The sequence below is a fragment of the Abramis brama genome (assembly GCF_963993115.1).
Source record: "Abramis brama genome assembly, chromosome: 13".
Classification (NCBI taxonomy): domain Eukaryota; kingdom Metazoa; phylum Chordata; class Actinopteri; order Cypriniformes; family Leuciscidae; genus Abramis; species Abramis brama.
Genome location: NC_139975.1, coordinates 3,922,116 through 3,934,665, shown reverse-complemented (window position 1 = coordinate 3,934,665; position 12,550 = coordinate 3,922,116). Strand labels below are relative to the sequence as shown.

Below are 12,550 nucleotides of genomic sequence, written 5' to 3'. Positions count from 1 at the left end.
GAAGTCTTAGTTGTTGCTGATTAAGTTTTTCCAAGGAAAGTTTCTGAAAGCAGTTGTTTTAGGTATTGACACATAAGTTTAATGGGATTATTGTAATTTTGGGGTGTTTTCTTATTATTTAAATAGCCCTATTTGGCGTAAACTATGACTACCATAGTACATTTCTAAGTAAAGCTTTGTAGAAAGAAAACATCTGACTAAACAGTACTAATGGGTTATATACTTTTTGTGAATAATAGTTTCTAAGCAATTCTCTTTCTGGCTTAATCAGTGTTGAGGAACTACTTTTCCACCAGTTCTGAAACAACCTTCGTTGGGTTTTATTTTAATTTAATTGGTAAATAATGTCTCGTTATTTTTCACATGTCATACAACACATTCTGTGATATTGTCATCTTTTAAACCTGAGCTACCTGGTGTCAGACTGTCAGTATTAAACCGTGGCACGCATCACCTGAGGAACTGGCAGCGCGGAGAGATACTATTCCTCAAGTGCGGACCGCGTCACACAAACGATATCGCGGAATGATATTATTGGACCTTTTTCACTGACTGGATTAACGCGGTTCTTCTAACCTATGGTTTTAACGGTCATCAGCACCAGTAATCATGTAACGTTTTTTTATATTTTCATTTAAAAAAAGTTTATGTACGTTTATAACACTATAGATTTGTACCTTTTGCATCAAATTACAAGAAAACTTGTAAACGCTGCTGTGAGTTCTAATACAGCGGGTGTGAGAGTGACGGTAAAGTTGACATATTTCCCTCTTCTGACTTTCGTTATCAATCTCTCTCTATTTCAACATTTTTTCCCTGACATTGAACATTATACAGAACAGGGACCATTTGCAAGGAAGGCTACGGCGCCCCCTAGTGGACATTACAGTAACCGGACGGGACGGGAGCGAGCGCACAGATACAGAAACGTGAATGTGATTGGACGTCCGCACTCACCTGATTAATCCAGATTTTGTAACAATAAACCGAGTTGAGGTTATTTCTGAAATCTCCAGCTCCACCTGTTTAGGAGAATTGCGCCAGCCGTGACGAGGTGGCCGAGTGGTTAAGGCGATGGACTGCTAATCCATTGTGCTCTGCACGCGTGGGTTCGAATCCCATCCTCGTCGGGTCGCGATTTTAATCTTGAAAAACATATAGACCTGGTTTCACAGACGGGGGTTAGATTCAGCCAGGATTAGGCCTTAGTTCAATTCAGGACTTTTAAGTAGCTTTTATTTTAAAATAATACTGGTGTGCATCTTGAGACAAAAGTCAAGTTGCTTTTTTAGTAAAAATGATCTCAAACATGCATTTTAGTCTGGGACTAGGTTTAAGCCTGGTCTGTGAAACCGGGGGTTTGTCATTACAGTAAATTGGGAAAATCCACCTAAAAACTTCTGCATATTAAGGCAAGAAAAGAGAAAAGGATTTAACTAACATATATCACCATACTTTCCAAGTTGGTTAATCACAGTACACCTTGACAATTGCTTTGTATTACACATTTTCTTTAATGTTTTGTTTTAATTATACAAATGAGGCATTCTACAATTAAATATGCACTAATTTGTATACATCTCCTGAACAGAAAGCTGGAAACTATTAAGAGATTTTACAGAAGGGATTTTGGACATTTCTCTTTTATCAGTCCATAAATCAGAATATACAAACCCTACAGTAGAAAAAAAAAACCTTTAGAATATAGATAGGATAAAAACGGGAAAATTTGATGGACAGAAGTGGACATTTCTGGCTCAGTGCCAGAAATTTAATAAAATAAACTTTAATAAAATAAAGTTTGTGTATTTCAGATGTTTTAGAGAAGCAAAATAGCCCAAAATCTTTATTTAATTACCAGTGCATGAATAAAAGGTTATTGCCTTAAAACAATTTAAGTTTTATTGCCTTAAGCTCAATTTAAAATGTGAGGTTTGTGTATTTTAGTCCGTGTCTATTAACCCCCCACTTTTTCTGTCTATTTTTGTCACCCCCCTTTTTGAGAATAGACATTAAAATGCACTATTCAGACTAAAATGGTTGTAATTCAAGAATGCTTTGGAATATAGACCTTAAGTTTAAAGAAAACACGCAGCAGATTATTGCTGAAGTGAAAGCACTTAAAAAAATGAAAGTATGAAAAAGTTGTGGAAGTTTAAATTTACAGTAAATCAAATATACTGTGCTTAATATTTTTCTTTTATATAAAATATATATTTTACAAAATATTTGTTACTATAAAATCAAAGTTTGTTACTATAAAATCAAATTTGAAGTTGATATCACAAAAAACGTCCAGTTTCAAAACGGTTTTCACAGGATGAGTTCGTAAGCTTTCAAATTATGCCTAATTTATGCTAACTAATAAAATATGTGACGTAAAAAAAGATTATATTATATTTTAGAGGATAATATATATATTATACTTTTTAGAGGTATAATATAATATATATATTATACTTTTTATACTTTTTATTTATACTTTTTATTTTTTTATTGACAAATACTAGATTATTTTTAGAGTTTTATTATGAACTTTTAGCATGAAAACCAAAGTTTCAATTACTAAAAGTGTGTGCGTCGACTTTTTGTGACGAAGGTCATAGCTCCTGTTATGATGTAGATTTTTTGATGTGCACTCTTGTCATAAATTCATCCATTTCTGTTCCTACATAATGTGTAACAAAAAACAGTGCAAAAATAGCTATTTAGGAGTCTTAGACCTTTCCAACGATATATAGTTTGTCATGATTAGATTAGGATTTAATTGTAATATAGTGAAGTAAACTTAGAACGGTGACAGTTGAGGTCATTCATATTCTAGTGAACTGATAAGTTATGTAATAAACATTTAGCAGAAATAAAATTACTTAATTACTTAAATTATCTTCTGGGTAAAAAGGAGAAAATATGTTAATATACATGTATGTCTCTTTAAAAACCCTTCGATATATCCCAGCCAAACTTTAAATAGGAAATATGAATACATATGTACATCTGTCAGTGTGAAGAATGAGGAGAGACAAATATAAATAAAATCATCTGTATTTTGCACCTAAAAAAAAAAAAAAATTAGACAAATTTTTTCCCTTAATAATGGTCACAAATATTAACACAAAATGACATTTATAGAATTTACTGGTTCATCCTAAACAATTGTACTTATTACTTTTTAAATGTACCTTTCAAAAAAAAAAAAAAGAATGAGGACAACTTGTCACATGACCAAAATGAAAATAAAACGGCATGATTCGTTTTTTTTTCATGGCTCTCATGATTTGTTTTTTAAAAACACGTTTAAAAGAATACAAAAGACATAAAATTCTTCTTCATCACAAAGTCCAGTTATCAAAAATAGAAAAACAAAACAACAGCAAAAAAGAGAATATTAAATATTTCTCAAAATTCACCTCCATAAAAATATAAAACATACAAACACTGACTTGCACACACACATGAACACACACGATCCTCACAGTCGGGACGGAGCATGCACTGAGATCAAGTCATTATGTCAGAAGTTTCTCCTCAGTGAGACTGAGAACTGATGTCTTGAACATTATGTGCGGTTGAGTCCATGAGCGCTTTCTCTTTCTTCTTTTTCTGGACAATAAAAGAGGGGTAAAAGTCATTTACTCACAGAACTCAATCAATCCGAGAGAGATTTATTGCAGAATGTCAATTAAAGAATCATAGAAGAGGCATAATTAACCCTGTAAAGCCTGACATACTAAATAATAGCAAATACTTTAGATATACAGTCAGATATACAGTATATTAGTCCGATTTTTTTTTTTTTTTTTTTTTTTTTAATGGAACAATTTTGGAACTTTTAGACAAAATCTACAACAAAAGTGTGCATGTGTGTGTTTTATTTAGTTTCATATTTGATACATCAGGCTTTTATGTCTCATAGTGAGAATATGGAGCTCAAACTCGACGAGGAAAAACAGCTCAATTTTATTCAGAGGCCCAAACTGAGTTTAGTGCAGATGCTGATATTTATGTGGATAAAGGGTGCATTTCCACGGCCAAACTCCAATTTCTTTGACTATATCTGATTTTTTTGACGACATATACATCATATGAGCCATAAAAGCCTGATATATCAAATATGAAACTTTATAAAAACACACATGCACACTTTTGTTTCGATTTTGTCTAAAGGTTCCAAAATTGTTCCATTTAAAAAAAATAATAATCTGACTAATATACTGTATATCTGACTTTATAAAACGGTTAGTTTCAATCCTTGATTCTGATTGGTCAATAGCTGTGCGGCTATGACCGCTTCACAACACCCTTAGCAACCACTCTCAGCAACTTAAAGCTCATTTTTTTGTAAATTTGGAGTGCTGTCAGTACAGAGAACAACGACAAAAATCGGTGTTGCCTACACTGTGTTATCCTCTTTTTAAAATTTGCACCCTGTTGACTGCAATGGGGCATGTAGTAGATTGTGTTCAACGGGATTTTCAAATGTGTGTATCAAATATGATACGGTAGGCTTTATAGATATTTTCTGTTAGTTTTTGTTGATGAACAGCATTTTCTTTTAAAAACAGCATCATTCTGAACACGCAATTTACGAAACCAACCATCAATCCAGCAGTTTTACCTTCTTGTGCACGACCGGCTCCTCAACTGGAGCAGATACAGGGACGATTCCCTCTGCTTCTTCTCCTCTCTTCTTCTTCTCTGTGCATCATTTCAGCATGAGAGGGAACATTGAAGAAGAATTTGAAGGATGCCGTAAAAAAAAAAGCCATGTCAACACATGCATATTTTTTAATGACTCACTTTTTTTCTTCTGGCTCATTGCAGCTTCTTCTTCTTCTTCTTCTTCTGGTGGTGGAGGAGGTTGAAGAGCATCTGCATTTTCACCCTTCTTGTCTTTGCCCTTCACTTTGTCTTTCTTGGCCTCTGGCGCGGCGGGAACGTCACAAGCTTCCTCCGTTTTGTGTTTTTTGTTTTTTTTTGACAGTGTGTTTAGCTCTTGACTGGAGGTTTCCTCATTTCCCAAGCCATCGGCAACGCCGTTTTGAGATCGACGACTTTTCACAGGCGAAGGAACGTCATGCTGGATCTCCACGCCATCAGCAGCCATCTTGCTTTTCTTTTTTTTCAAAGAGCTGTTTGCAGAGTCGAGCTGAAGGAGATCAGCATCCGACGGGACCGTTTTGGGCTTTTTATTGCTAGTTTCCACCTCACCAGGTTCTTTCACGGCTTTAGCCTTTTTAGATGGCGTTTCAGACTCAATTGTTTCTGAAATGCTTTCACTGGCCTTATGTTTGGATTTTTTAGATGGTGTTTCAGACTCAATTGTTTCTGAAATGCTTTCACTGGCCTTATGTTTGGATTTTTTAGATGGTGTTTCAGACTCAATTGTTTCTGAAAGGCTTTCAATGGTCTTACTTTTGGCTTTTTTAGATGGTGTTTCAGACTCAATTGTTTCTGAAAGGCTTTCACTGGCCTTACATTTGGATTTTTTGGATGGCGTTTCAGACTCAATTGTTTCTGAAATGCTTTCAATGGTCTTATGTTTGGATTTTTTAGATGGCGTTGTAGACTCAATTGTTTCTGAAATGCTTTCAATGGTCTTAAATTTGGATCTTTTAGATGGTGTTTCAGACTCAAGCGTTTCTGAAATGCTTTCACTGGCCTTACATTTGGATTTTTTGGATGGCGTTTCAGACTCAATTGTTTCTGAAATGCTTTCAATGGCCTTATGTTTGGCTTTTTTAGATGAAGACTCGGGTTTAACGGATTCAGATGTTGTTTCTTGGTCAATCTCAGAAGGAACTTCAGTTTTCTTGGCTTTACCCTTCTTAGAAGACGTTTCATTGGGAACGGGCTCCGCAACACTTTTAGACTTCTTGTTTTTCACTTTCTTTGTCTCTGATTGGTCCGTCGTAAGGTTGGTTTCTTCACAGTGAGTTTCCACAGAAGCTTTCTTAACTTCTTGAATATTTAAGGGACTGTTGTCAGTTTCAACATCACTGGCCTCAGAAAGGCCTTTCTTTTTTTTAGTCTTTTTAGATGGAGTGTCAGCGCTGCTGGTTTCTGAGGTACCGTTATCTTTACGAGCATTTTCCTCAACCTGCTGTGAAAAACTATTACATGGTTCAAAATGAACTCTTTTAGGAGTCCTAATGGCTTCTGAATCTGATACGCCAACCTCTTTAGTTCCTTTCAGAGGTCCGTTAGTTTCAAGATGTTCTTCCGCTTTGTCGGCCTCATCCTGTGTAGTTTTAGATTTAGTTTTTTTGGGGGTCTCAACCACATCAAGAGATGCTGAGACGCTACTATTTTTCTTATTTCCAGTCTTTTTCTTGACTTTAGAAACTTCAGCTTCTTTGTCTTTCGGCTTTTTTGAACTAGTCTTGGATGCTTCGGTTGTTACAGAAACGTCCTTGGATTTGTCCGTCGCTTCGTTTGCTGGCGTATCGGACTTTCCCTTGTTGGCTTGGTTTTCCTCTTTCTTTTTTTTTGTTCTCGGCTTCCTTCTCGCCCTGGTCCTTTCTGGGATCTTCCCAAAAGATTCGTCCAAAATCGAAAGAACGTCCATTTTCTCTCTGTCGACGTCTGGTAACAAAAGACAAACTTTTATGATCATATTTCTGTTTGAATCTTATGAAAACACATCACATTTCACCCTTACATCACAAAATGAATGGGAAATACACTGCCCAGCCCAGTTTGCCCAGTTTGGATTTAAATAGACAAATGCTTAAGTGTCTATGATTGGAATATTATCGCAGTGATTATCATGTTTGTAGTGTCATGGCCGGCTCACAAGCCGCGACAAAGGAGACAACACGTTGGATAATGATCAAAATTTATTAAAGTAAGAATAAATAAGGAAAAAGATGAAACTAAAACAAAACAAATGAAAAAAAATATTGTATCCATTGGCGTTCTTATTATTTTTCCATTTCTGCTGTGGAAGTCTATGGCAGCTCATAGAATCGCTTGCGGGAAAGTTATGAAATTTGGCACACTGATAGAGGACAGGCTGAACTGTCATCACAGCAAATTTGGAGTCTCTAACTCAATCCCTCTAGCGCCACCAACTGTCCAAAGATGCACTCATGTATATGCTTTTTGAACCATAAAGGCTAGAATTTTTTTTTCCTTTTTCCTCATTGGCTCTTGACAATTCAATTGAATCCTGAGTTCATTTTCCATCATGAAACGTTTTCCGCAATTTTGAATTTTGGAGAAAAAAAGTATATTTTCAAACTCCTCCTAGGCTGTTGCTCCGATTTTCACGAACGTTTGACCAGATCATCTTAAGACCATGCCAACAAAAAGTTATGGAACTCAAGGTTTTGTTAAACAGTTCATGAAAAATGACTATTTCTGATCTCTTTGGCCAAAAAAAAAACAAAAAACAAAAAAATATCACATAACTGACCTCTTTATAATGTTACAAAAGATTATATTTTCGAATAAATGGTGTTCTTTTGAATTTTGTATATTCATCATAGAATCCTGAGAAATAAAATGTATCAGTTTCCACTAAAATATTGTCAACATTGATAATAATGATAAATGTTTCTCGAGCATCAAATCATCATATTAGAATGATTTCTGAAGGATCATGTGACACTGAAGACTGGAGTAATGATGCTGAAAATTCAGCTTTGATCACAGGAATAAATTACACTTTACTATATATTCACATGGAAAACCGGCATTTAAAATAGTATTAATATTTCACAATATTACTGTTATTTTTGATCACATAAATGCAGCCTCGGTGAGCAGAAGACATCAAGAAAATCTTACTTTTTATGAAAAAGAGCTCAATTGTCTTTATGCAAAGTATATATAAGACGAAACAATTCACATGTTGATTTTGGGGTTTGTGAGATTCATCCTTTGGCAGGACAAGGCGTAATGAACTGAAGCCTTTCAATGCTTTCTATTTAGTTTTTTCTCACCTGAAAATTCAGAAAGCAGTTTCCTCCACTTATCCACATCTAAACTGGAGTCCGAGTCCGAATCATTCCCCGGATCAGCGGCCGATGGAGGAACCAAAACATCTTCTGAGCTGGAGTTTTTTCTTTTCCTCGGTTTAGTCCCAGTTTCACTTTTCTTCTGTTTCTGTGCAGTGGAATCAATGATGAATATTTCAGGAGACTTTGGTGAATGAATAAAACATTTCGGTCATGTTTAAACCAAATACCGTTGATTTTCCCGCCGTTCCTGAAGTTTGAATGTTGCCGACAGGTTTTTTGGGATTAAGTCCTGTACACACACACACACACACACACAGAAACAAACTATAGTTCAATTCAATTAAATTCACATTTATTTGTATAGCGCTTTTCACAATGCACATCGTTTCAAAGCAGCTTTGCAGAAAATGCACGAGTCCACATTACAATTTAGAGTCTGTTATCAGAGGAAACTGTCTAAGTTATGCATTTCAGAAATGTACATATACAAAATCACAGTTAGCAAAAAAATATTAATTTAAACAATGTAATAATTTAATGCAGAAACAATGAGCTCATCGAAGTCATGAATACTTGTTTGTTGACAAATAATTATGACATTTAGAAAAATTATTTGTGGCTTATGTTTACAGCTGTCAGATAAAACACACATTACACAATATGAAGATATTATTAAAAACAATGGCTCGTTTACCAGCAGAGGGAGCTGTGATCTTAGACTGGGTTCCGGTTGAAGAACCTCTCTGTCTTTTTGCTGGACTCTGGAGCTCAGGAGTTTCAACACCTGCGGATGCGAGGACTTTCTGTAGGTTACTCAATATTAGTGGGTTTTGAATTATCATTGCTTATACTAATATCTAGAAGGCAGGATAGTCAGAAGAAATCAGTAAATGGTGGTAAACATGCTTGATTTCTGTCAAACATTCATGAACGACAGGGATTTTCAATCTTTCACATGGACCACCAAACATGATCATCCACAGGATATACACAGCTTTACATTTTATTTTCTTGTATAGACCCAAATAATACTGTGAAAATGTAATATCATGTGTAAAATATCTATTATATTGCTGTAGTACTGTAGGATGCATTTTTATTTATAATTGTGTGTGTGTGTGTGTGTGTGTATATATATATATATATATATATATATATATATATATATATATATATATATATATATATATATATATATATATAAAAATTATCTAATTATTTTAATCAACTGTATTAAGTTATTAGTTTAGTTACCTTATGTTTTTAATTTATCTTTTACATTTTTACACCACTTTTCTTTTTTTTACTTTTATTTAAAAGTTGTATTTATTTATTTAGTGTTAATTTAATCAAATGTATTCATTTAATTGAATCGATTTTTATTTATGTATAAGTTATTTTAATATAATGTATTAATTTATTATTTCTTTAAAAAAATCAAATTTATTTATTAATTTCTACATTTTTTACACTGCTTTTCTCTCTACTTTCCCACAAACCCCCAGCACTCCCTTGTTGAAAATCCCTGATGCACAATACACAGTTTGTCCCTATGAACCTTCTGACGAACAAACACTAGATAGTGACGCTGATGACGTACATACCAGAAGGCACAGGTGGAACATCTCCATCATCTGAGCTGAAAACATCATGTTGGGGAAAAATTATAAATTAGTTTAAATGCTTTTCAATAGAGCCTATAATATGAGACATGCATGCACTGTGTTACCTTGCCCACTTCTGAAAGATCTCACTCAAAGACACTTTCACTTCTTCAGTTTCAACCTGCAACTGACAGACACAGTTAACACATGCATTCAGAGAATTCATATATCTGTGCATATCACAGTCCTGAGCTCTACAGGATCATTGAGAACTGGTGCATGAGTATAAATCTTATTTAGTGCTTCTATCTGTACTCTAACACCATTAACTATCAGTATAACACAGGAAAAAGTGCATTTACTACATGCACAAGCTTAAAATGCTTATTTTCTAGCACTCATGTCATTTGTAATGCACACATGCATGAAGCCATGTCTATGTTGTAGAAATAAAGCTTTAACCATTCAATTGCATTACGGTTTATGTTAATAGGCAGTGATTTCAGTGTGACTGTGAACTGATTTGAACTAAATACATTGGTGTTGGTGAATGCATCAGATTTGATTCGACAGATGTAATGCAACAGCTTTATTTGACCTCTGTTGAAAATGCATGCAAAAAAACAGACAGTCTCTTGATTTACGAACATGCACTCTCACTCTCTCTCTCTCACACACACACACACACACACACACACATGCATAAACATTTCTGCACCTTGGGCGCGTGCTTTTTCAACACGTGTGCTGCTTTCTGGTAGCCGTTGTCCTTTAAATGGTGATATATTAAATTGATCAGCTCGTCTTGCGTTGCGTCTGTAATATTTGAGGTCATGTTTGTGATGGCGGTAAATAAATAAAAAACGGATGCTCGTGATACTTAGGAAAAACTTTGCTGCATGTTTCTATTTCCGCTACGCTAGCGCAGACAAGCTTCACGCGCATTCCTTCTCTCTGACCCCTGAACTCTCGCAATGCGCGCACTGCATCATGGGAAATGTAGTTTTTTAAAAGTGTGTAGGAAAGATCGTGTTTACGAGTTGAAAGTACATGAACGCCACAACAGTGATTAAAAAAAATTCTAATTTCACTTTATATTATGTAATCTATAAGTGATGAAGATGTGTTATAGCACATGTTTTGATCTGAGAGACATCACAACCAATGCATGACTGGTTTTGTGTGGTCTGGTTTGATGAACATGTTACCTGAGCTGCAGTTCAGTGAGGTCGTGCTCATTGTCTGATTTCAAGAACAGCAGAGTCAGCATGTCCTCTAGGGGAAAACAGCTCTGTGAAAGTGTAAAACCACAAACACAACTCCGACCAATCAAGACCGATCAGATCCAGACATCCAAACCCGCCAGTGTGGTGAAATGAATGTGAGCAGGTGTGTTTGGATTAGGGTTTGAGCTGTGGAGTGTGTGTGTGTCAATATGTTTATTTTAGGGCGATGCAGCCCACTCGTGTTTACGTGTTTCTCTAAAAGGGATTCAGGGTGGTCGAACAACCTGTGATAAACCCAAAATACTGCAGCAGTTTTAAAGTTTCATGACTATGATGAAACTGACAATTACCTAACGTTTGGCTCCGTTTGCTCGAGTAATGAAGGAGAAACTCTTCGGGGTGATGATGGTGAGCAGGTCAGCTGACGGGGGGGTGTATCGGGTAATAGTGTTCACAGAGCTCCATTCATGAGGATCTGAGGGAGAAAGAGGAGATTTTGTATGCCAGGGGTTCAGGGTTTGGCTGGTTAGCGTCTGCGTTACCTTACATGCTGTAACTACACCGTTATGTGGGCAAAAAATTATGTTTCTCTCTGACAGCAGTTCATCTGACCAAGGACTATACTAGAGGCCAATCACCTAAGCCTAAACAATGTCATAAAGTTGGCATAAAACGGAAGCCGCAATAGGCTTTTCCTCCCTATTGTGACGTATTTTCGAGTGAAACGCTTCTGGAACAAGAACAAATGTGGGCGGGGCTTGATTTTGTCTGTGGGGAATTGATTGGCTGGTTGTGGTTTGCTATTGGCTGATCTCATGTGAGTGACAGGTTGCCCCGCCCACATCACCAGAAGAGAAGAGATGCTGCGAGAGGAACTTATTCTGATTCAAGATTACCAGGAACATGAATTAAAAACAATAATAATGTGCACGGATAAATCATTTATAAAAAAAATACTGCAATATGGCATAACAAATTTAATTGTGAATTTTGATTCCCTGGTGACTTTATAGCAACTATCCTGAAAAATATCAATAAAGTAAATTTCATGATTTTAAGACCCCTCCAAAAGTAAATGCTAGCAAAATGTGTTGCATTTGAACAATGTCATTTTAAATGCTGTCAATGAAGAAACAAGCTTTTCGAGTCCATATGCATCTTCCTGGAGTAATGATGCTGAAAATTCAGCTTTTCATCACAGGAATTAATTACATTTTACACAATTTATTACATGACATACATATTTTTAAACAGAAATCAGTTATTTCAAATTACTGTATTTTGGATCAAATAAATGCAGCCTTGGTGAGCAGAAGAGACTTCTTTCAAAAACATGAAAAATAATCTTACCAGGTGTGTGTGTGTGTGTGTGTGTGTGTGTGTGTGTGTGTGTGTGTGTGTGTGTGTGTGTGTGTGTGTGTGTGTGTGTGTGTGTGTGTGTGTCACTCACTAAACACATATTCTTTATACCACAAATTTAACGCGTATTATTTCTTTAATGGTCTGAGAGAAAGATGAAAGGGAATAATTATAAGAGAAGGCAGCTGAGTCTGAGGACTTGTTGAATTTGGCGTTGTGTGTGTGTGTGTGTGTGTGTGTGTGTGAGAGAGAGAGTTATTAAAAACCCTTCCCCTCATACTAACACTAACTCTATTTAATCATCTCCACCACTTCCAGTAAAACGGCACACTTCCAAGCTTTCAAAGGATCTCAGGTTCTCATGCAGACTGTTCAGCGAGGGCTTTTCTAATTCTAC

At 35.6% G+C, this 12,550-nt stretch overlaps 1 protein-coding gene across 2 annotated transcripts; it reads right to left on the bottom strand.

Moving 5' to 3' along the window:
• Positions 1-3,029: 3,029 nt before the first annotated feature.
• On the bottom strand, positions 3,030-10,546 carry tcof1 (treacle ribosome biogenesis factor 1). Of its 2 annotated transcripts, none has more exons than XM_084132812.1 (9): positions 10,287-10,546; positions 9,694-9,755; positions 9,569-9,603; positions 8,659-8,748; positions 8,192-8,253; positions 7,947-8,109; positions 4,801-6,585; positions 4,619-4,698; positions 3,030-3,603 (listed from the first exon to the last, which is right to left on the bottom strand). In XM_084132812.1, exons 1-9 carry the CDS (start codon positions 10,401-10,403, stop codon positions 3,529-3,531), a joined length of 2,469 nt encoding a protein of 822 aa, XP_083988938.1. In that variant the 5' UTR covers positions 10,404-10,546; the 3' UTR covers positions 3,030-3,528. The 2 variants fall into 2 exon arrangements, with proteins under 2 accessions (XP_083988938.1, XP_083988939.1); XM_084132813.1 differs by having other exon boundaries at positions 9,694-9,749; positions 10,287-10,539.
• Between the last annotated feature and the right edge of the window lie 2,004 nt (positions 10,547-12,550).

What these genes read in the sequence shown, in the direction of transcription:
- tcof1 (XM_084132812.1), bottom strand. Translation starts at nt 10,403, where the DNA reads ATGACCTCAAATATTACAGACGCAACGCAAGACGAGCTGATCAATTTA. An exon ending in ACTGCTTTCTGAATTTTCAG is followed by an intron (nt 6,586 to 7,946) that starts GTGAGAAAAAAC and finishes TTTTGTTACCAG; the next exon opens with ACGTCGACAGAGAGAAAATG. An exon ending in AGCCGGTCGTGCACAAGAAG is followed by an intron (nt 3,604 to 4,618) that starts GTAAAACTGCTG and finishes TTTATTGTCCAG; the next exon opens with AAAAAGAAGAAAGAGAAAGC.